We start from the raw sequence: 23,865 nt of genomic DNA on the forward strand, positions 1-23,865 counted from the left end.
CATGAAGAAATATAAAGTTCTAGTGTTTTTGATAATGTAAGAAATTGCATAAATAATGTTAAGATTAGTATTTTTATTTTTTTTTTGGAATTTTGTATTTGCAAGTGTTGTGTGTGTGTGTGTGTGTGAGAGAGAGAGAGAGAGAGAGCTTTGTTTACAGTTTGAGGGGAAATAGAGAGAAGAAAAGAGGTGTGGGTTAGATTTGATTCAGGGATGATTATTTAGTATTTTCGGAGTATGAACATGTGGTATTCTATAAAATTTTGATTGGTAGAGAGAGGTAGGGGCCCATGATTTATGTTGGAGATAGGAAAACAACATAAGATTAACTAATTGGTGATTGGTTTAGAATATGATCACATGATTTTCTGGGATTATCAAATAATTTTCCCTAATTTAGTGACTCTTCTTTTTCTAGCGCGAGAAATTCACTCATTTTTTAGGCAAATGGAACAATAGCAGAGTAAGACTGTCCACCTCATTTGAGCATTTCAGGTGGGCATAATTTCGGTGGATGTAGAAAAATTGTTTTTTAAATATTCATAGTTGAACTTGATAAAATTTAAAGGGCTCATGTAGTTGTATTCGTTTTAATTATCCAAATTGTTTATTTTGTAAAGTCTTTCATATATATCATCTATAAAAAATAAATAAATTATGTCAATCTAATAAACACAATTTTATATTTTATCGTATTTATTTCAATAAATAAATAAATAATAATAGATGGTTTATTTTTAAAAAAAAATATGCTTCTTCATTTTTTAGACAAAAATATTATAAAATAAAAATGTCATAATTATTCGATCAATTTAATTTCTTTTTGAGTAAAATACACTAAAATTTTATAAAATAAACGATTTAGATCAACAAAATAAAATTATGAATTTTACAAGTCTTTTAAATTTTCTTAAATTTATATTTAAATTTGAACATCATAACTCAAATTGAATTATCTAAGGCCAAAACCTTCCATTAGACTATCTGTCACTTAGACTCAAATTTTTTATTAAATTTAAATTTGATAAAAATTTAGTAGAAATGGTGTTCCAACTATTTCACTAAATTGGTATCAATTAAAGGAGTTTTATTTATTATTTATTATATTAAAGGAACGTTTAAATTTTTATTAAATATCGGAGATGGTTGTTGGTGGATGACCGGATTGAAAAAATTTTGAAAAAAAATTATATTAAGCTAAACGACGGTCCGGATATCCTCCTATCGATTAATCGTTTAATCAAAATTAAACATTTAACATTAAATCTAATTTTTATTCAAATTTGATATAAACGAACGATTAAACCGTGTAGGAGCCTCTACATAGAATCAAGATCCTCTCCTTGAGTTCCTCCTTCACTTCCTACTTGCAAGGTTATTGGATTTATTTTTAGGCCCGAAGGGCTCATGCAGTTGTATTTGTTTTAATTATTCAAATCGTTTATTTTGTAAGGTCTTATATATATATATATATATATATATATCATCTATAAAAAAAATTATGTCAATCTAATAAACACAATTTTATATTTTATCGTATTTATTTCAAAAAAATAAAATAAAATAATAATAGATGGTCTATTTTAAAAAAACATGCTTCTTCATTTTTTAGACAAAAATATTATAAAATAAAAATGTTATAATTATTCGATCAATTTAATATCTTTTTGAGTAAAATACACTAAAACTCTATAAAATAAACGATTTAAATCAACAAAACAAAATTATGAATTTTACAAGTCTTTTAAAAAAATTTATATTTATATTTAAATTTGAACATCATAACTTAAATCGAATTATCTAAGGCCAAAACCTTCTATTAGACTATCCTTCACTTAAGTGTTTCTTTTAGTAAAAAAGTTACTAAAAAAATTAAAAAGTCAACAACTCATATCAAAAAGTCAAAGATTTCCTTTTCTCTCTACATTTTGCACATCTTTTCGTAAAAAGTCAAAAAGTAATCCTAAACTTACTAATTTTTTTTACATCACATTTTAGTCAAAAAGTAAAAAAAGTTACTAAAAAAATTTATTCTCAAACGAAACCTAGACTCAAATTTTTTATTAACTTGAAATTTGATAAAAAAAATTAATATCAATTAAAGGAGTTTTATTTATTATTTATTATTTATTATTTATTATGAATTATTTTGAGAATATGATTATAATCAATTTTTTATGAGAGAGATTAGTAAATTATAATATAGAAAATGAATTATAAACTACTTTTCAAAACATTTCTATATTAAAGGAACATTTAACTGAGCAAGGATCCTTTAAAAGTTTTTTTTCTTAAAGTGGTACATTGTGTAGTTGAGATTTAATGATAAGGTTAATTTTTTAACATTAAATCTCAATCACATAATACACCATTTTAAGAAATTTTACCAAAAAAACAATTTAGAAGATCCTTGGTGCATTTAACTTCTCATTAAAAAATTAAAAATCGTAGATGTTGGTGGATGACCGGATTGAAGAAATTTTGATGTTTAATCAAAATTAAACATTTAAAACCGTGAAGATGCTCTTGCACTACTATCAATCACAAATCTCACTTTCACAGTTCACTGTCTAGAAACCTTACAAAACCCTAGCAATGGCGGTGAACGGGACACCAGAGACTCTCCAAATCCATAGACTCCCACTCTCCAAATACATCGATGCCCTCCGTTGGCTTCCACCTCTCTCCGCCGTTGACCGCTTCGTCGTCCTCGCCGTATTCGACTCCGATTCCTACTCCTCCGCTATCGAAATCCACTCTCTAACCCGATCAAACCCCTCAAACCTAACTCTCCAATCCTCATGGTCCTCACCCTCAAGAATTTCCTCCCTCAAAGTCTCTCAAACCCTCCACAAACCCCTCATCGCTGCATCCACCTTCTCCGGCTCGCTCCATGTCCTGCTCGCTGACCCGGTCGATGTGTTGATCGAATCAGAGGTTTCGGTGCCTGGGAAGACATTGCACGTTGGACCCATTTCGTGTATTGATGTGCAGGAAAATGGGTCTGAGTGTGTTAGTGTTGGGGAAGATGGGAGGGTGAATTTGGTGAGTGTTGGTAATTCGAATTTGAGTCACCGCCGGTTTTTCGATAGCAATGGGTTGGTGTCGTATACAGCGGCGAAGTGGGCGTCGCCGATGGAGTTTGCCACGGGTGGATTGGGGTTTAGTCTTCAGTGGTGGGATCAGAGAAAGCCTGGAGGACCAGCTTCTCAGTTCAAGGGTAATTGGTAAGCAAATATCAACTTATTTTTTTGCCATATTGTACAATTATTGCATAGAAATTTCATTTTAAACATTGTAGTTTCATCCAAAAATCTGGATAGAAGTAATGGCAAGTAGGTCTGTGACTAGCTTATTTTCAACCTGATATGCAAATTTGCAAACTTTCTCTTCAAAATGATCTCATGGAACTTGTTGATCTCCCTATTTGAATAATAAGAAAATTCTATCTAAAATACGGGTTCTAATTGGGTTCAGATGTGGCAAATGTTATTATACATGGCAATAATATGGGCAAGGTCTGGACTTGATCATGTTTATTTGCCGCCCATATTTGAGTTGAAACAAGGACTCATCCAATGTCACAAGGGTACAATCTATCTGCAATAATACATGTATTAATGTATGTGGGTGTTTTTTGTGTATATGATGTAGAGTGAATGCTTCAAAGTATGGAGTTGGGATTAGAAATATGCTTCAAAGTATCCTTTCCCAATCGTCTGTAGTGTAAGCTTTTTAAATTTTTTTAGCCTACCATGTCCCAAACAAATGAAAGAAGAGAGACAAGATCCCTAATCCCTGTTCCCTTTTGGAATGATTTAAAAAGAGACGGATGATTATTTATGTTGGGGTTCTTTTTTGCTTGTGATTCCCTGCAATTGCATGGTTCCCATTGATTAGTTTGGGTATTACTAGGCAACTAGTCTTCAATTTTTCGTTCATTAAAATTTTAGTATAAGGCCTACAATCCTTGTATGGAGCAATCTCTGTTGTGTTTTTAGTTCTTTTTCTCCTATTTATATAAATGGGTAAAAAATAGTATAAAATTTAGAAGGCAGAGGAGTCAAAACATGAGATAGGGTTGGGGAATCTTCCCATTTTTTGAAAAGTAGAGATATATATTAAATTAAAAATTAGGAAGGAATGTCAATCTGAAATATATTTCAGTGAGAGTCATGTGCAGATTGCATGGGTTGCTCTACTATTGTCTTTTATCTTTTACTAGTGAAAACTGCAATTTAGGCTGAATTTTCCAAGTCCTACTTCAATTTCGCTTTGGATTCTAGAGATGTCATAAATTTATCATGCCTATTAGTTGCCTACCCCATAGGAAAATGAACCTTTATTTTGGGTACGTCTTGGGGGAAGATCCTTTCCAGTTCCAACACTTACTTTATACAATCATCATTCAACACTTGATTCAAATGCCACAATTCAATAGCTAGTCATTATCATTTGTGGTATTTGGATAAAGTGTCGTATGATGGTTGTATGAAGAAAGTGTTGGAGAGGATCCGAATCCCATCTTGACACATCTTAAAGGTGTGTTATTACGTACTTTTATCAATATGAGGTGGGTTTAAAGGTGTGTTCTAGATAATGGTTGGCAATGTTTAGAGCTTATGTTGTTGGCTTTAAAGGGTGATCACTTGAGCTTTAGGTTAGTTCAATTTGGCTGTAAGTGTAACTTGCTGGCAAGTAATATTTGAGAGTACAAAGAATTCCATGATTTTATATACTTGGAGGTTTCAGCTAATTTAGCAATCGTCACCTATTGATCACGTTTTCATGTCTGGTAGAGTTTTGGAGGCCAGTACACGAGGTTAAAGCCTCTAATTAGAGCATTTTAGTGAGATTTTCGTTCATCCCCCTTTTTGAACACGGCTCTTTATGAGAATTATTTTGTTCTCCACTCAGGTTCTTTACTTATTTATTTCTTTTTCATATCAGGCTTTATTTTTATTTTCTTTTTGGAGACATAATATTATTCATTTGAATTGAAATCAGTTGTTTTTTTGTGCTCTAATGTGTTAAGGGGACCTATTTCCTATATGTTCTGATAAAATCTGCTTCTTATCAAATAAAGTTATGATTTTGGGAAAATAAACAAAAGAGAAAAGATGGATGGTGATACGCTTCACATGCAAGGATCATGAGGAGTGCATATTTGTTGATAATTTGAACATACCAATGTAGGAATTTCTTGAAGCTTAATGTGTTCTTAAGTGGTATTAGCTATTTTCTTAGATGAGTTTTTATTATGCTTCTAAATTCAATGTTTATTTTGGTTCTGTTTGCATTATCTTAACTGCATATTTTGACAGTTGGGTTCAGCACTGTCCATCTGAGTAGAAGTAGTTTATTTTTTATTTTTCATGGTTATTTTTTGTTGTGATGAGATGTGATTCTTCACATTAATAATGTTGCAGGGCTCATGGAACTACTTCTGGGATTGTACACTCCATTGATATTCATCCATCAAGAAAACACACTTGTATTGTAAGATGCTGCTTTTTCATTCTTCATTCCTCTCATAAAAATATGTAGATTTGATGCACTAAGCTTAACTCATGGGCATAAAGTAAGAATTAAAAACACCAGAAAGTATATGCTGAAGCATTAGGACAAGGGTATACAAACTATTGGGTTTTGTTTTAGCTGTCCCCATTGTTCTCTCTCTCACTCTCTCCACCTAATATATATATATATATATATTTTTGGGGGGGCCGGGGGATTACAGTATATTTGGAATATCCAGTGGCTAATAATATTTATGCTTTGTCTATAGTTTTCTTATTTGCTAAAAGGTTCCGTATTGACTTGGTAAAGGTAATAAAGATGATGATTTGGAATATAAACTAAAGCCTACTGTTGTTTGTGTTAGAAACATGGTTATCAGAATCCCGATCCGGATCTTACGATCCATTTGGGCACAATCGATCCGGATTATGTAAAAAATCCCTTATATGTAGGATCTTTCGATTCTGGTAATGGGATCTTATAAGATCGTGGAATCCTAATCTGAATCCCATCCTATCCGATCTAATTTGTAAGCCTTGTTTTATATTGTATAATCTATTTTATTGTAAATTTTATGTTTATTATCTAAATATCAATTTATGTACTCCAAATTAATATTAAAAAAAAAATAGTTTGAATTTAATAAACAAATTAGGAAATAAACATTTAATATAATACCAATTTTATTCACCCAAAAAAGTATAATACCAATTTAAGAAAACTAAGTAGTCGAGAAAACAAACTTAGCTTTAGTAGGGTCTAAGGAGGGTAAAATGATTGCAATTTTACCCTAATTTTTGGAGAGACAATTTTCGTGACTTGAACCCGCTCCACAAGGGATGCTAATGACAAACCTTATTATTCAGTTAAGCCGCTCTTTTAACTTCTCAATTTATTTTCATATCCGACACTGTTAAATATTGTTTCTTTACTTTTTATGCATATTGTAAGTATTATATTATAAAATTCTTCTTCTTCACCTTCTTTTTTAATGAATTGCAAAACTTTTACCATCGAGTTTTCTATTATGTAATAGTATATTTACATTTACATGCAGTATTATATGTTTCACAGTATTTTCACTTTTTTTTAGTAGAATATAGGCTTATTTTGTGTATACTTTTTAAGAAATGTTTATTTAAATTAAATTATTACGTAATTTGCCTTTTTCAATAGGATCTTACGATCCTCGATCCAATTCTACGATCCATAAACACCTCTAACGATCCAATGTAGGATCCCGATTTTAACAACATTGGTTAGAAACAGATCTTATCAAAATGTATCATATTGTGGTATTATAAGGGGTTTGGGCAGCTATATAATTATATGGTTTATTTGATTGCCACACTATAACGAAGTTTGCTGTTGTACTGCTACTGCAGATGCATGTTGATATTCTGTCCTTGAGTCACCTGAGGAGGTATTTTTGAGATAACTAGGATCTCTAATTGTCTGCTGATTAAGTAGCCGAGATAGCTCTGGTTGTGTTTAGTTGCTGGTTGATGTTCATCTTGATGATCATTGAGATTTATGTGTTGGCGCAAATACTACCAACTCTGACTGAAATTGTTTCTATGGCATATATTTCTGTGTCCAAGGGTTTAGAATGATTCACTTTCTTAAACTTAGCTTGTCAAAGTCTATGAATTTTGATTTCTCAACCATTGCTTCTTCTTCTTCTTCTCCTTCTTTTTTTTTTCTCTTTTTAATATTAAATAGACCAGACATTAATTATGCTTATGAACATTCATTTAAATGATGCCTCCAAGGAGAACCCCTTTTTCACTGGTAAAAAAAAAAAAAAAGAAAGTTTACATGCTTAAATTTCATGCTGGGTGATGATTCAAAGGATTTTGTGATCACATTGAAGTTCTTCCATGTTTAATTATTGGATTACATGGTTATTTGGAAACCGAATAAGTTGTCTTTCTGTGTTCTAACTCGAGAAAATTTTCGAGATTGTTTATTTATTATGCTGGTTTACATGAAGGCAGGAGGCTCTTCTGGTACTGTATTTGCATGGGATCTTCGGTGGCAACAGCAGCCAATAGTTCTTTCTGGGGTTGCAGCAGGTGAGTTTCAGTCCCACTCATTATCTGAGAGTGAAATTTGGGAGGTCCAGTATGACAGCTATTCTTCAAACATTGGTAACATGTCAACATCACGGGTGTTGCCTGTTATGATCTGCTCAGAAGATGGAATCCTTGCTGTTGTTGAACAAGGTATGAAGTTTGTTGCCATATCTGGCTTTTTCCATTTGAGTGCTCTAGTTTAAAGGCTTAAGGTCATCTTATTTGCTAAGTGGCTGAATTCATATTTCTTGTTTTCTGCGGCAAAAAGATAAAGCTGGCGCACTTTACCCGAAACTGTAAATCCATCCTATTTCACCCATTTAACCTCTCATCAAAATACATAAATAAACGGGTTATAAATGAGTTGTATACCTGTTGGGTTGATCTGATTAATTTGTCGGGTTAATGGGTTGATCGGATTAATTTCCCATACCTGTGTACCAAAGTCAACCCAACTCACTTAAACCTGTTTATTAAATGGTCAGGTTTTTTAAATGCATAATTCATTTTGACCCATCCAAACCTTTTGCCTCCTCTACAAAAAGAATACTTGCTTCAGACAATATGTAACCTCTATTATCTGGTTGTTGATTTGTTTCACACTGTTCCTTTGCACAGGTGAGGAACCCAGTGAACTCTTGGCTGAACCATGTGCTATCAACAGCTTTGACATTGACCGACAGAACCCCTCGGTGATGTGTTTTTTCTTCTCTCTTTCTCCTATACTCAGTTTTATCTCAGAGATGTACAACATTTTGATCTTGGGGAAAATTACTTTGCTATGTCATATATCTGTCGAATTGCTAAAAATGACTGATGATTTCAATTGTTGCCATAACAGGATGTGATATGTAGTTTAGAGTGGGAGGCTATTGCCATATTGATGAGGGCATAATTTCTGAAACTAAGATGAAGAATTCGGTGGCATAAATAGGATCTGTTCATTATCCTTTCAGTATATCTTAAAAAGTGAAAGTGATGATCTACTTGGGGCAAAAAGAAGCGGCACATCATGATTTTGGGAAGATGAACTGGGTAGCTTCAGTGTGTTCTGGTAACCAGCATATGCACCCAAAAATGTAAGGTTTATAGTTATGCTCCATCTTATATAGTAGTACAGAAAACAGATGGCTTTTTAACAGCGCCAGACCGAATCCATGTTGGAAAAGTAGTTGTAATCTTGGGCCATCTGCTTTTGTTTTGAATGACATTGGTAACAAAACACTAAAGCTATGGACCCAAAAAAAGTTGCCATGAAAACTGTTCAGAGCACTCGTGCATGGCTGAGATTGATTTATTGTGTTGTGGGGTTTATGGCTTAGATGAATTTTAACCACACAATAATGTTTCTGGATAATATTTATGGGTTTGTAGCATTGTTGCGAACGAAATGCAAGCTGCAGTTGATGCTAACTATGGCTTGGCCCAAGTTAATTGCTTTCAACTACATTAGTAAGGTTTATTTATTTATTTGATGTCATTTTCTTTTATGTGCCTTTAGACTAGAAATGGGGAATGGGTCAAATAAAATTTATTTATTTATTTTACCAAAGACAAATTTTTTTTTTTTTTTTTGGGTGGAAGTTTTACATTAACTCTTCCTTTTAGAGAAAATCAAGACTGTTTTATCAACATTAATGTTAGATTTACCACATTTTTATATTATATTAAGTTTTTAATTTTGTCAAAACAATATTGGCAATAAGTTCCATAACTAATGTGTATTTGTAATGTAATATCATGCATACAAGTCTAATGTACTATTAAAAATTAGATTAATAGTACATATGGTAAATAAGAATGTAGTATCCTTTGTTGACATTGTGTATTTGTGTATTTTTTTGTTTTTTGATCAGCAAAAGTTAATGATTAGTTGTTAAATTAGTAAGATCTTCCTTTGGAGGGAACTTGTTAATTTAGAAAATAATGATAGTAATGAAAAGTTGAGTATAATTTTAAGTGTTAATATTTGTTAATTTAGAAAGTAAATAAACACCATCATAGAAATATTAAAGTATATTAAGAATTTTTTTTTTTTGGGGGCGAGTTGCTATTTACACTCCATTTTGTTCCAAATGTATTCTTTTTTTGTCCTTATTATGAATAGTTACTATTGTCATTGTATTTTATTTCAAATAAATTTCTTTTTTATGTATAATAAAAACAACAAAAAGAGTGTTTTTGAAATAAAGTAGGGTGAGAATAGTGTTTTGAATCACTTTTTCAAAATTTAAAACCTAAAACTTATTTGGTTTTTACAAAACATATTTTAAAACCCTTTTCAAATTCAAGTTGTAAAACTCAAAACTTGTTTAGTTGAGATTTTCATAAACACGTTTTCAAAACTCAATTGCCCAAGCACACAAACCTTAACTCAAAGACCCAGCCTTGTATTAGTTTTTAAATTAGGTGAATTTTATTTTTTTTAATATATTTTTCATTATTAAGTAATTTTATAAAAAAAAATGTGAAACATTTTAAATATATGTAAATTAAGTGGATATAAAATCAGAAAAATATTTCCTTTCTATTATCATTTTACTCTAACATACATAAATATTTTGACTATGTATGCTTTTAAGTGAACCAAGTTACAATTGTGTTTTGAGCAAAACACAAAATGTACGTCATTGAAACAAATATGCCAGAAAAATGTTAGTTATCATGAAATTTTATTTAAAAAATTACCCCAAAATGTAAGATTTATGAGGTAGATTTGGAGTTGATGGATGATGATTATACTCTTTTTTTTTTTTGAGTATTTTTTTTATTTTAAATATGTAATATTGTTAACTAAGTAAAAACACCTAAATAAATATAAAAAAAAGTAAAAACACTCTGCTTATACTAACAATATATTCACAAAATAATATAAATTTTAGAATATTTTATTTCAAACTAAAACAAGGTTGAAAATGACAAAAACACCCACGTAACCATTTTTTAGTGGATGAATTATTTTTATTTTTATTTATGTGATTATGGTCTATTTTAAGAAGTAAGTTAAAAGTTGTTTTTTTTCTTTTATTTTTATTTTTAACTTTTTAAAAAAATACGTGTAAAAAAATATAGGAAAAATTAATCTCAGGTCCCTCTCCCATTTTTAATAATGGAAGAGATCCACAATATTATTTTATGATGTCTAAGGTCCCTCAACCCCACACCCATGTATTACAGAGAAATTTGATATACCTCACGACCTCAAACCTTCACATTTCTCTCTCTCTCTCTCTCTCTCTCTCTCTCTCTCTCACTCAGAATATCTGTCATGACCCGAACCCGCCCCCGTGGGTTAAGGATATAACCGGCCAGTAATCATGAGATTACCTACGGCCTCGAACCAAGACAAATATATTTTAACAGAGTTAATGGAGGCCAAACGGAAGCAGTTCAAAAACTTTGTCCATAGAGCGGTGCTTACATGGCACATCCAAGCAACCAAACATATATACATTAATAACTCACAACAGAAATGTAGTAGCATAAGTTCCGTACAAACAGGATCATTCAAAAACTAAGTCAATCCATGAAAACTATATACAACATATACAAAGACTTCGCCAATATAACAACATAAAACAAAATGACAAAAGGCGAAGGCGAGTCTCATGCATGAGACACATTGGCTGACTCTCCAAAACTCGGTTGTTCCACACAGACTTCACTGGGGTTGGGTCTGGACCTCTCTTGGCTCACCTACAAACACATGAATAAGCGTGAGCGATAGCCCAGTGAATAATATCAAATAAGAAGACACAAACGATATGTAGAACAACATACTCCGAACGGCCTTAGGCCCACTTCACATTTTTATTTAACATTTATTCATCATTCCTATCAAAACGGCCTCTGGCCCACTCATTTATGTCAAAACAGCCTCTAGCCCATCCATCCATGGCAAAATAGCCTTCGACCCATTCATTGATGTCAAAACGGCCTTCAGCCTAGTCATTCATGTCAAAATAGCCTTTGGCCCATTCATTCATGTCAAAACGGCCTTCGGCCCATTCGTTCATGTCAAAACGGCCTTTGGCCCATTCGTTCATTCGTATCAAACATTTGTCCATAATTCAAACTGGCAAACTCACAAGGCTTACAAGGAAATAAGCAATTGGACAACTGATAAGTTTCAAATATCGATATTACTCACAGTGATCGGTTGGCTGGTTTGCCCTGGAGCTCGACCCTACACAGTCCATGAACACAAAAGGGTCAACAACCATTCAATCCGTTCCCAAATTCACATTTTCCTCTTTAGGCTTTATTCTTATCTCTTTAACTCAATTACAATGCTCAATGCATGCCTAAGAGTACTTAGAAGTGAAAGAGAACAGAAAACAAAACACAGAATGCATTTTCAAAATTTCAGAAAACAAGGTCCCCGCTCGAGCGTGGACTTCCCCGCTCGAGCGTGGACTTCCCCACTCGAGCGGACCCTTGAGGCCTGCAAAAGTACTGGATAGGTGAAAATTACGCTCGAGCGTTCATTCTGGCGCTCGAGCAGAAGGCCTCTCTACATGGCTTCCTGCTCGAGCGTGAATTTCCCAGCTCGAGTGGACACCATGTCTGCAAAAAGTACTGGATGTATCATTTTTACGCTCGAGCTTGAACTTGGACGCTCGAGCGGAAGTTCATTCCACATAGCTCTCCACTCGAGCGTGAACTTCCCCGCTCAGCGGACATCATGGTCTGCAAAAAATACTGGGAGCACGAAATTCACGCTCGAGCGGCGGTTTCCCCACTCAAGCGGACATCAAATTTCTAGGTTTTCCCAGATTGTGTTCTTGAGCTCAAATTCAACATTTCAACCACATGTCTTGCATATTATGGCTCTAATTTCACATATACTCCTACTAACATGATATAAACACCAAAATACATCATCATGGAGCTCAATTTCTTGTATTAGCTACATGCATGTCTCAAATTAATCCAAATTCATCACCAACACATCAAATTCAAACATGCAAAGCTTACACTTTCATGATCTATTCTTGCATGTGAGAAATACACATTATTCACAACTTATTTGGTGAAGAAATGGTCATACACATGGATTTCAATCAAACTTTAACATAGATTACACAAATTAAGCTCAAACATGGAAATCCATAGCAACTCTCTACATGCATGTGTTCTATGACTTCAAATTCAATAAAATCAACTCAATTTCCTTATAATCAAACTAATTCATGTTCTTGGCCATTAATCAAACTTGAATTTACAAATTCCAAACAAAACCCATGAGATACTCACCTAGGAGCCTTGATTCTCACAATCTATAACAATTTCTTGGGAAATCTTCAAGGTTTCCAAGCTTGAGCCAAAATTGCACAATTTCTCTCCCTTTCTCTCTCTATGGCCGGCCCTCTCTCTCTCTCACAATTGTATAACTCAGATTTTTGAGTTCAAAAGAGTTAAAGGAGAGTGTAGTGCCTTCATACAACAAGCCCTACTAATTCAATTTAATAATAATAAATAATTGGGCACTAATTCCATAATTTAATCTGTTTAATCCGACCTGAATCAATTTTTCAATTAAACTTCACCGTAGGCTCTAAAAATCATGCCAATCACAATGGCGTAATCAATTTTTGGTTTCGGTGGCCGATAAGGCCTTCAATTTAATTTCCAAAGCAGATAATTAAATAGATATTCCTACGATGAACAGATAGAAATTCAAAACCGCATATATTCACATAATGGCACACAAAATCATATTAAACACATAATCATACTCAAATTAAGGACCAATTAGCATACTACGGAACAGGGGTATCACAGTCTTCCCCCCTTTAGGAAGTTTGGTCCTCCAAACTTAATTTACCTTCGTCGGGAAACAAATGTAGATAGCGTAGTCGCATTTCCTCCTCTTTTTCCCACGTGGCATCCGTCCCATAGTGTTCTTTCCATTCAACTTTCACCATTGGGATGGACTTTTTTCTCAGTTGTTTCACTTGTCGATCAACAATTTGTTTCGGCAATTCGGCATGTTCCATATTTTCATCCAAAGCTACCCGGTGATAATCAATCACATGAAGCGGGTCTCGGAGGTAACCCCTCAACATCGACACATGAAATACATTATGGATTTGTTCGAATCCCGGTGGCAAAGCAACTCTATAGGCAACTGGGCCAAGCCTTTCCAAAATCTGAAACGGTCCGATGTAACGAGGCGACAACTTGCCCTTCTTTCCAAACCTGACTTGGCCTTTCATTGGTGACACACGAATAAATACATGGTCACTGACCTCATACTCAAGGGGTCTCCTTCGAACATCTGCGTAGTTCTTTTGTCGGTCCTGAGCTATTTTGAGCCTTTGCTGAATGATCTTGATTTTCTCAGAAGTATCCTGCACAATTTCAGGCCCAAGTAAAGCTCTATCCCCGACCTCTGTCCAACAACTTGGTGATCTACACCTTCTACCATACAAAGCCTCGTATGGTTCCATACCTATGCTGGAGTGGAAGTTGTTATTATAAGCAATTCTGCAAGTGGCAAATAATCTTCCCAACTCTCCTGAAAATCCAAGGCACACATCCGAAGCATATCTTCCAAAGTCTGTATTGTTTGTTCTGATTGCCCATCTGTTTGTGGGTGGAATGCAGTACTAAATCTCAATTCTGTTCCCATAGCTTCCTGTAAACTTTTCTACAATCTAGATACAAATTTCGGATCTCTATCCGACATAATAGATAGCGAAACCCCATATAAACGAACAATCTCATCAACATAAATGGTAGCCAATCTGTAAGCAGTAAATGTACTTTGACAGGCAGAAAATGTGCAGATTTAGTCAGTCTATCAACCACCACCCAAATAGAATCCATACCTCGAGAAGTCCGAGGTAGGCCAACAACAAAATCCATAGTCACATGCTCTCACTTCCATTCAAGAATAGGGAGAGGTTGAAGTAGACCACCTGGTTTCTGATGTTCATCTTTAACTTGCTGACACTGAAGACATTTAGATACATATTCTGCAATCTCTTTCTTCATTTTAGGCCACCAATAGGTTTGTTTCAAATCCTGATACATTTTATTGTTGCCCGGATGCATAGCAAATATGGATCTGTGGACTTCATCTAAAACCCTCTTCTTTAGTTCCGGAACATCTGGGACACACATTCTATCCCGAAATTTCAACACCTCATTCTCAATGCCAAACTCTTCCTTCGAACTTGGCTCAAACTCATCAATCACTTTCTTGAGGAATTCATCTTCTTTCTGTTTCTGTTTGATTTCATCAATGATTACCGGCTTGGCTGTAATAGCAGCTATTAATCTGCCCTGTTCACACATTACCACTTCAATTTCAGATTTCTCAAAATCTTGCAAGATTTCTTTCTGTTCAGTAAGCATACAAGCCATACTCCCCGTTGATTTTCTGCTCAAGGCATCAGCAACTGTATTAGCTTTCCCGGGGTGGTATTGAATCTCAAGATCATAGTCTTTTATCAGTTCAAGCCATCTCCTTTGTCGCATATTTAGCTCTTTCTGTGTAAAGAAGTATTTCAGGCTCTTGTGATCTGTGTAGACTTCACACTTTGTTCCATACAGATAGTGCCGCCAGATTTTCAAAGCAAAAACAACTGCAGCCAATTCTAGGTCATGTGTTGGATAATTCTTCTCGTGTGGCCTCAACTGTCGGGAGGCGTAAGCAATAACCTTTCCGTTCTGCATTAACACATAACCCAAACCTTTATAAGACGCATCACTGAAAATTACAAAATTCTCCGTACCTGAAGGTAGTGTCAAAATTGGTGCAGTGGTCAATCTTGTCTTTAATTCATGAAAGGCAGTTTCTCTTTCGTCGTTCCATTCAAACAGTTGCCCTTTTCGTGTCAATTGGGTAAGAGGCACAGCTAATTTCGAAAAGTCTTTCACAAACCTTCTGTAATAACCAGCTAAGCCCATGAAACTGCGAACTTTTGTCACATTTGTCGGTGTAGGCCAATTCACAATTGCCTCTATTTTCTGTGGGTCTACTGAAATTCCTTCCTTGTTGATCACGTGTCCTAAGAAAACAACTTCATCCAACCAAAACTCATATTTCTTTAGTTTAGCAAATAATTTCCTTTCCCGAAATATTTGTAAGACAATCCTCAAATAATGTTCATGTTCAAGTCTATCCTTAGAATATATCAAAATGTCGTTAATAAAAACCACAACAAATTCGTCAAGGTAGGTTTTGAAAATTTGATTCATTAGGTCCATAAATGCTACCAGAGCATTAGTCACTCTAAATGGCATAACAAGAAACTCAAAATGTCCATACCTCGTTCTGAATGCAGTTTTCTGAACGTCTTCTGCCTTAACTTTCAGTTGATGATACCCGGACCTCAAATCAATCTTAGAAAACACCTGTGATCCCTGCAACTGGTCAAATAAGTCATCAATACGGGGTAGGAGATATTTGTTCTTTATTGTTACCTTGTTCAATTCCCAATAATCGATGCACAAACGCAAAGTTCCATCCTTCTTTTTCACAAACAGTACAGGTACACCCCATGGCGAAGTGCTAGGTCGGATAAACCCCTTGTCAAGCAGGTCTTGCAACTGTTCTTTCAATTCTTTCATTTCGGCAGTAGCCATTCTGTAGGGAGTTTTAGAAATGGGCTGGGTGCCTGGCACAGTCTCAATAGTGAACTCTATCTCCCTATCCACCAATTCCCCTGGTAGTTCATTTGGAAATACATCTGGAAATTCTCTAACAATAGGGATATCATTCAATTCAGCATTTACAGATTGTTCAGACAACACGTAGCACAAATAACCCTAACACCCTTTCCTGATCAGTTTACATGCTTTCATTGCAGATATCAAATAAGGTGGAGGCACAACCTCATTACCCAAAAACACAATCTCTTTATGTTCTGGTGGTTGAAATACAACTCGTTTTGTCACACAATCAATGGTGGCACAATACTTGGTCAACCAATCCATGCCCAAAATTACATCAAAATGCCTAAAGTTCAAGGGTAGCAAATCTACATATAGGATAGCATCCTCAACACGCATATCACAAAACTGGTATATAGATTCACACAACACAGATTCCCTAGATGGAGCCGATACACATAGTAGATATGGCAATAATTCTAAAGGTCTATTCAGTCTAGATGCAAATGCATATGTCACAAAAGAGTGTGTGGATCCGGAATCAATTAATACAAAAAGCATCCTGATTACATATAGAAATAGTACCTGAGACAATTGCATTGGCATTCCGCGTATCGCCCGGAACAAGCGCAAAAACTCTCCTCTGTCTCACAGTATCCCCGGTGGTAGGAGATCTCAAAGTATTTCCCGGCTTTGGGATTGATGCAGTGGAACTAGCAGTTACCTTTCCACTATTCTAATTACAATCTCGCCTTGTTTCCCACATTTGAAATAGGCTCCTGACACACGGTAACAAACTCTACGGTGCTTTCTGCTACAAATGTTGCACATGGGAGTTGTGTCTCGGGAAGAATTTGAAGTATTTGAGGAGCCTGTATTTTGCTTCTTTGAAAATTTCTTCTTCGAAAAGAAGCCCTATCTTTTGTTGCCTTTCCACTCTGTTGTTGGCTTAGCTTGTCTAGCTATGTTAGTCTCTGATATGATGGCCCTGTCTAGCACTCCAATGTAGGTCTCTAGCTTCAAAACATTCACTCTTTCTAGGATGTCACTTCGGAGCCCACCTTCAAAGTGTCTCGCCTTCTTATAGTCAGTATCAATTACATGTGGCGCAAACCTGGCCAATTCGGTGAATTTGGCCTCATACTCAGCTACAGTCATACTGTCTTGCTTTAGTTCCATGAACTCAGCTACTTTCCTATCCCGAACACACTGCGGGAAGTACTTGTCATAGAAAATTTTCAGAAATTTCACCCAATCAACATCTCTATGATTTTCTCTCATTAACATCCACCATCTTCTTGCCTCGTCTTCTAGCATAAAAGTGGCTAAAAGCACTTTCTGTGTCTCCGGGCAGGGGAACACTTCAAACAATTTCTCAATGCCGAGAACCCATGCTTCGGCTTTCAACGGATCCAATCCACCATGAAACTATGGTGGTTTCATTTTCTTAAATTCTTTGGTGAGAGCTATGATTCGGTCATCATTCTGATTGTCTGGCACGGGTGGTGCCGGAGGTGGAGGTGGCAAATGTGGTTGCTGCCACTGTTGCTGCCACTCCTGTTGCTGTCTCAAAGTTTCTGCCATTTCCTGTATCAGTCTTTCCATTCTGTCCATTCTGGCAGTAGAGGATTCCTCTATCTCATCACCTCTTGTTCTCACCATCTGATTAAACTTACATTATACTTCATACAATAGATTTACAAGTATGCATATATTAAAGAGCATACATATTCTAATAATTTGCAAAGCAAGCAAATCACAAACTTATAACACATAGTTGTTCACATTTAACAGTTAAGCGTATTCTTGATGCTTTCAGATTCATACTTATCACATGAATGCATCCTAGATCTTTTCTAGACGTTTATTGCTCTTTTGGACAAGTGTGTGAGTTATTAACTCGTGCTCTGATACCACTCTGTCATGACCCGAGCCCGCCCCCATGGGTTAAGGACATAACCGGCCAGTAATCATGAGATTACCTACGGCCTTGAACCAAGACAAATGTATTTTAACAGAGTTAATGGAGGCCAAACGGAAGCAGTTCAAAAACTTTGTCCATAGAGCTGTGCTTACATGGCACATCCAAGCAACCAAACATATATACATTAATAACTCACAATAGAAATGTAGTAGCATAAGTTTCGTACAAACAGGATCATTCAAAAACTAAGTCAACCCATGAAAACTATATACAACATATATAAAGACTTCGCCAATATAACAACATAAAACAAAATGACAAAAGGCGAAGGCGAGTCTCATGCGTGAGACACATGAGCTGACTCTCCAAAACTCGGTTGTTCCACACAGACTTCACTGGGGCTGGGTCTGGACCTCTCTTGGCTCACCTACAAACACATGAATGAGCGTGAGCGATAGCCCAGTGAATAATATCAAATAAGAAGACACAAACGATATGTAGAACAACATATTCCGAACGGCCTTAGGCCCAATTCACATTTTTATTTAACATTTATTCATCATTCCTATCAAAACGGCCTCTAGCCCACTCATTTATGTCAAAACGGCCTCTGGCCCATCCATCCATGTCAAAACGGCCTTCGGCCCATTCATTGATGTCAAAACGGCCTTCAGCCTAGTCATTCATGTCAAAATGGCCTTTGGCCCATTCATTCATGTCAAAACGGCCTTTGGCCCATTCATTCATGTCAAAATGGCCTTTCGCCCATTCATTCTTCTCAAAACGGCCTTCGCCCCATTTGTTCATGTCAAAACAGCCTTTGGCCTATTCGTTCATTCGTATTAAACATTTGTCCATAATTCAAACTGGTAAACTAACAAGGCTTCTAAGGAAATAAGCAATTGGACAACTGATAAGTTTCAAATATCGATATTACTCACAGTGATCGGTTGGCTGGTTTACCCTAAAGCTCGACCCTACACAGTCCATGAACACAAAAGGGTCAACAACCATTCAATCCGTTCCCAAATTCACATTTTCCTCTTTAGGCTTTATTCTTATCTCTTTAACTCAATTACAATGCTCAATGCATGCCTAAGAGTACTTAGAAGTGCAAGAGAACAGAAAACAAAACACAGAATGCATTTTCAAAATTTCAGAAAACAGGGTCCCCGCTCGAGCGTGGACTTCCCCGCTCGAGCGAACCCTTGAGGCCTGCAAAAGTACTGAATAGGTGAAAATTACGCTCGAGCGTTCATTCTGGCGCTCGAGCAGAAGGCCTCTCTACATGGCTTCCTGCTCGAGCGTGAATTTCCCAGCTCGAGTGGACACCATGTCTGCAAAAAGTACTGGATGTATCATTTTTACGCTCGAGCGTGAACTTGGACGCTCAAGCGGAAGTTCGTTCCACATAGCTCCCCGCTCGAGCGTGAACTTCCCCGCTCAAGCGGACATCATGGTCTGCAGAAAATATTAGGAGCACGAATTTCACGCTCGAGCGGCGATTTCCCCGCTCGAGCGGACATCAAATTTCTGGGTTTTCTCAGATTGTGTTCTTGAGCTCAAATTCAACATTTCAACCACATTTCTTGCATATTATGGCTCCAATTTCACATATACTCGTATTAACATGATATAAACACCAAAACACATCATCACGGAGCTCAATTTCTTGTATTACCTACATGCATGTCTCAAATTAATCCAAATTCATCACCAACACATCAAATTCAAACATGCAAAGCTTACACTTTCATGATCTATTCTTTCATGTGAGAAATACACATTATTCACAACTTATTTGGTGAAGAAATGGTCATACACATGGATTTCAATCAAACTTCAACATAGATTACAAAAATTAAGCTCAAACATGGAAATCTATAGCAACTCTCTACATGCATGTGTTCTATGACATCAAATTCAATAAAATCAACTCAATTTCCTTATAATCAAACTAATTCATGTTCTTGGCCATTAATCAAACTTGAATTTACAAATTCCAAACAAAACCCATGAGATACTCACCTAGGAGCCTTGATTCTCACAATCTATAACAATTTCTTGGGAAATCTTCAAGGTTTCCAAGCTTGAGCCAAAATTGCACAATTTCTCTCCCTTTCTCTCTCTATGGCCGGCCCTCTCTCTCTCACAATTGTATAACTCAGATTTTTGAGTTCAAAAGAGTTAAAGGAGAGTGTAGTGCCTTCATACAACAAGCCCCACTAATTCAATTTAATAATAATAAATAATTGGGCGCTAATTCCATAATTTAATCTGTTTAATCCGACCCGAATCAATTTTTTAATTAAACTTCACCGTAGGCTCTAAAAATCATGCCAATCACAATGGAATAATCAATTTTTGGTTTCGGTGGCCGATAAGGCCTTCAATTTAATTTCCAAAGCAGATAATCAAACAGATATTCCTACGGTGAATAGATAGAAATTCAGAACTGCATATATTCACATAATGGCATACAAAATCATATTAAACACATAATCATACTCAAATTAATGACCAATTAGCATACTACGGAATAGGGGTATCACGATATCAATCAATTCAACAGACCCAATTGTCAAAACCACAACAATTTTTTCTATCTTTAACAAGCAAGAAAACAAAAAGAATTTGCAAAACAGCATAACCCATTTCGATTTCAACACCAGAGAACAACCCAATTGAAGAAAAACAAGAAAGATGAGAATTGAAGTAGTACCTTGGTGGGTTCATACGAAGAACAAGTTTCTCAAATTCATCATCGACGGTGAGAGAAGAAGATGAGTAATCCATTCGCAAACCAAACAAGAAATTCACCACAAAAACACACAGAGAGATAGCGAGAGAGATAGCGAGAGAGAGAGAGAGAGAGAGAGAGAGAGAGAGGTGTGGTGTGTGAATCCTCTTTTCTTCTATCTCTTGTTTTTGGGTCTCTACCAAATGGGTTACAGGTGGTTAACTAGCAAAGTATTTGCTGGCTATAGAGTCAGACCAAGAATCGTTTTGGAGGGACATAAAAATGAAAACGAAAGACAGGCCTCGTGGGGTACTATTCAGAGAAATTTGATTTTAGTCCAGAGATAGAGGGACTTGAATGTTGATCCAGAGAAATTTGATGTTAGTCCAGAGAAATTTGAATATTAGTCCAGAGAAATTTGTGAAAGGTTTAAGGGTTTTTGATGTTAGTCCAGAGATCCAAATAAATTTGAATGTTAGTCCAGAGAAATTTCAAAAAAGTTTTAGGGTTTTTGATGTTAGTCCAAAGATCCAAAGAAATTTGATGTTAGTCCAGATAAATTAGTGTAGAGAAATTTGAATGTTCAAGGTCTTGAATCCAAAGAAATTCCAAGGATTGCTTTGTATATTGAATTCATTATGAATATAGACATAAATATAGTTATTGGATCAAGTTTCTTTTTGTAGTATAAGAATAATGTTGGATCAAATCACTGAAGCCATTAAATTGCAGACAACACAAGTGAATTTTTTTGGTTAGAGGAGATTTTCTTTGGGGTTGAGTAAATTTCTCTGGAGTGGAGAGGGAAATTTCTCTAGGTTGAATCTAGAGAAATTCTCTGGTGAGATTTTCTCTGTGAATATGCATCCAAATCACTGAAGCCATCAAACTGCAGACAACATAAGTGAATTTCTCTGGTTGGAATGGATTTTCTCTAGGGTTGAGTAAATTTCTCTGGAGTGGAGAGGGAAATTTCTCTAGGTTGAATCTAGAAAAATTCATCTAGTAAGATTTTCTTTGTGATATGTCCAGAGAAATTTAGAATTTTCTCTGATGTTTGTTGGTGTGGCTACATCTCGTGTGAAGGACCTCTTTGCTAGTGCCAGATCATTTGCACCTTCTATCATTTTCATTGATGAGATAGATGCTATTGGTAGCAAATGTGGTGGACCTGATATTGGTGGGGTATGATAATAAGCTTCATCTTTCATGCCATTTGCAGACTATATATGTATACAGACATATCTTCTTGAACATGCTCCACAGTAGTTATCTCTTGTGAGGATGTAACCTGTCTTGCAGTCAAAGTTTAAAACTTATTCTGCTTCATTAGTCATTTTAAAATTTAAAAAGTAGGCTTGTAATGGGTGGAAATTTCTAAGAGGCTTGTTTTAATGGTTTGTTCTTTTTTTCTGTTACTAGTTTGATTCAGCACGCATTGCACTAGGTAGGAAGATGTGAAGTATTGCCACTCGTAGCCATATTTTTATTTTGTAGTTTTTCTATTCTTGGGTGCTTCATCATGAAGTAACCTCCTTAGCTATTATATGTAGGGCTGTAATCTTTGTTTTCGGGAGGTTTTTGAGAAATTGAAATATCAGATTTTGGTATTTTGTTTTAGCATTGCTTTGCTACTTCCTAGGACTTTGTTTTATGCCCTATAGTTCGTGAGATTTGAGCCTGTTTGCTGGATTTTTCAGAATCCAGTCTTAAAATCTGATTTTTTCATATTTTGGCCATGATCCAAGTATTAATTGGGTTCATCTTTGATTGTAGTTGTTGGAGCCTCCAACCAAACTACGTCACTAGTATTTCACATTTTTATTATTTAGTCCAATCAATATGCACTTGATAGTTCCAACTCACTGCTTAAAATCTTTATGAATGCATTTGGTTCTCATAGGGTGGTGAGAAATTTGGAATTTTCTCTGTGATGTGTCCAGAGAAATTTGAAATTTTCTCTGGATAGATGTTGAGGGACCTCAGACATCATGAAAATATTGAGTATCCTTTATGCTATAAAATCTTAATACCTGGGACCTTAAAAAAAATTCTCCAAAAATATATAGGTAATGTGATAAAGAAAACCAAAAAATTTAAAAAATTCACTTTTAACTAACTCTTCAAAATAGATCTATTTCTGTTTCAGACATTATTATACAAATCTAAAAATTAGACTCAATTTTCAAGTTTAATGATATGACAATCAATTAGAATATCTAAAGTAACATTCTTTCTCATATCTTCTCAATCATTAACCAATTATATCACCTACATTACACATTATTAAATTTAAAAATTAAGTTTTAAAAATAATTTTATATATCATTTTCAATTTCTATAACACACAAATTTGGGTCTCTAAAATTTATCCATTTCATAGCACAGAACACTACACAACCATTCATTGGGGGTGTTTATTTTAGCTTTTCAAAGCTAACTTATGGCTTTTAGCTTTGAAAAAGTTATTTTGGACTGTTTAGTTAAACTTATTTCAAATAGCTTCTGATTCTAACAACTTATTTTAACTCAAAAAAGTTGATTCTGAGAAGCTGCTCACCCCTTGCTTCTGATTATCAGCTTCTGCTGTCGACATGTTAATTTTTGGTTTTACTCTTAAATTTTTTTATTTTTTATTTTTTTAAAAATAGAAAAAGACCCAAATGGACTGTAGATTATTATTATTATTTTTTATGAGAAATGTAGACAAACAAAAAATAAAAATTAATTGAAAAAGTTATTTCACAGCTTATTTAACAAACACTACTCAGCAACTTAAATCTATAATCCAACAGCTACACCAAACAGATTAACAACTTCTGATTAAAGTCATAATTTATAATCTGTTAAGCTATAATCTATAAGCTGTTTTAACAGCTACACCAAACGGGGCCATTATCCACACACCCAGTAAACAAACTACTAGAAGAGGTCGGTCCTTCCTCTCAACCAAAATAAGAAATATCAGAGAGAAAGCTACAATG

The 23,865-nt window shown here is 35.0% G+C and overlaps 1 protein-coding gene across 1 annotated transcript; it reads left to right on the forward strand.

The window, feature by feature from the left end:
- The first annotated feature begins 2,417 nt into the window (after positions 1-2,417).
- LOC114303557 (nuclear pore complex protein NUP43-like) lies at positions 2,418-9,008 on the forward strand. The gene is made up of 5 exons (XM_082911239.1): positions 2,418-3,227; positions 5,430-5,499; positions 7,514-7,745; positions 8,214-8,287; positions 8,437-9,008. Exons 1-5 carry the CDS (start codon positions 2,596-2,598, stop codon positions 8,488-8,490), a joined length of 1,062 nt encoding a protein of 353 aa, XP_082767365.1. The 5' UTR covers positions 2,418-2,595; the 3' UTR covers positions 8,491-9,008.
- Positions 9,009-23,865: the final 14,857 nt, after the last annotated feature.

This window comes from Camellia sinensis, unplaced genomic scaffold (genome assembly GCF_055761805.1).
Source record: "Camellia sinensis isolate YWXY unplaced genomic scaffold, ASM5576180v1 Unanchor10, whole genome shotgun sequence".
Taxonomy (NCBI): domain Eukaryota; kingdom Viridiplantae; phylum Streptophyta; class Magnoliopsida; order Ericales; family Theaceae; genus Camellia; species Camellia sinensis.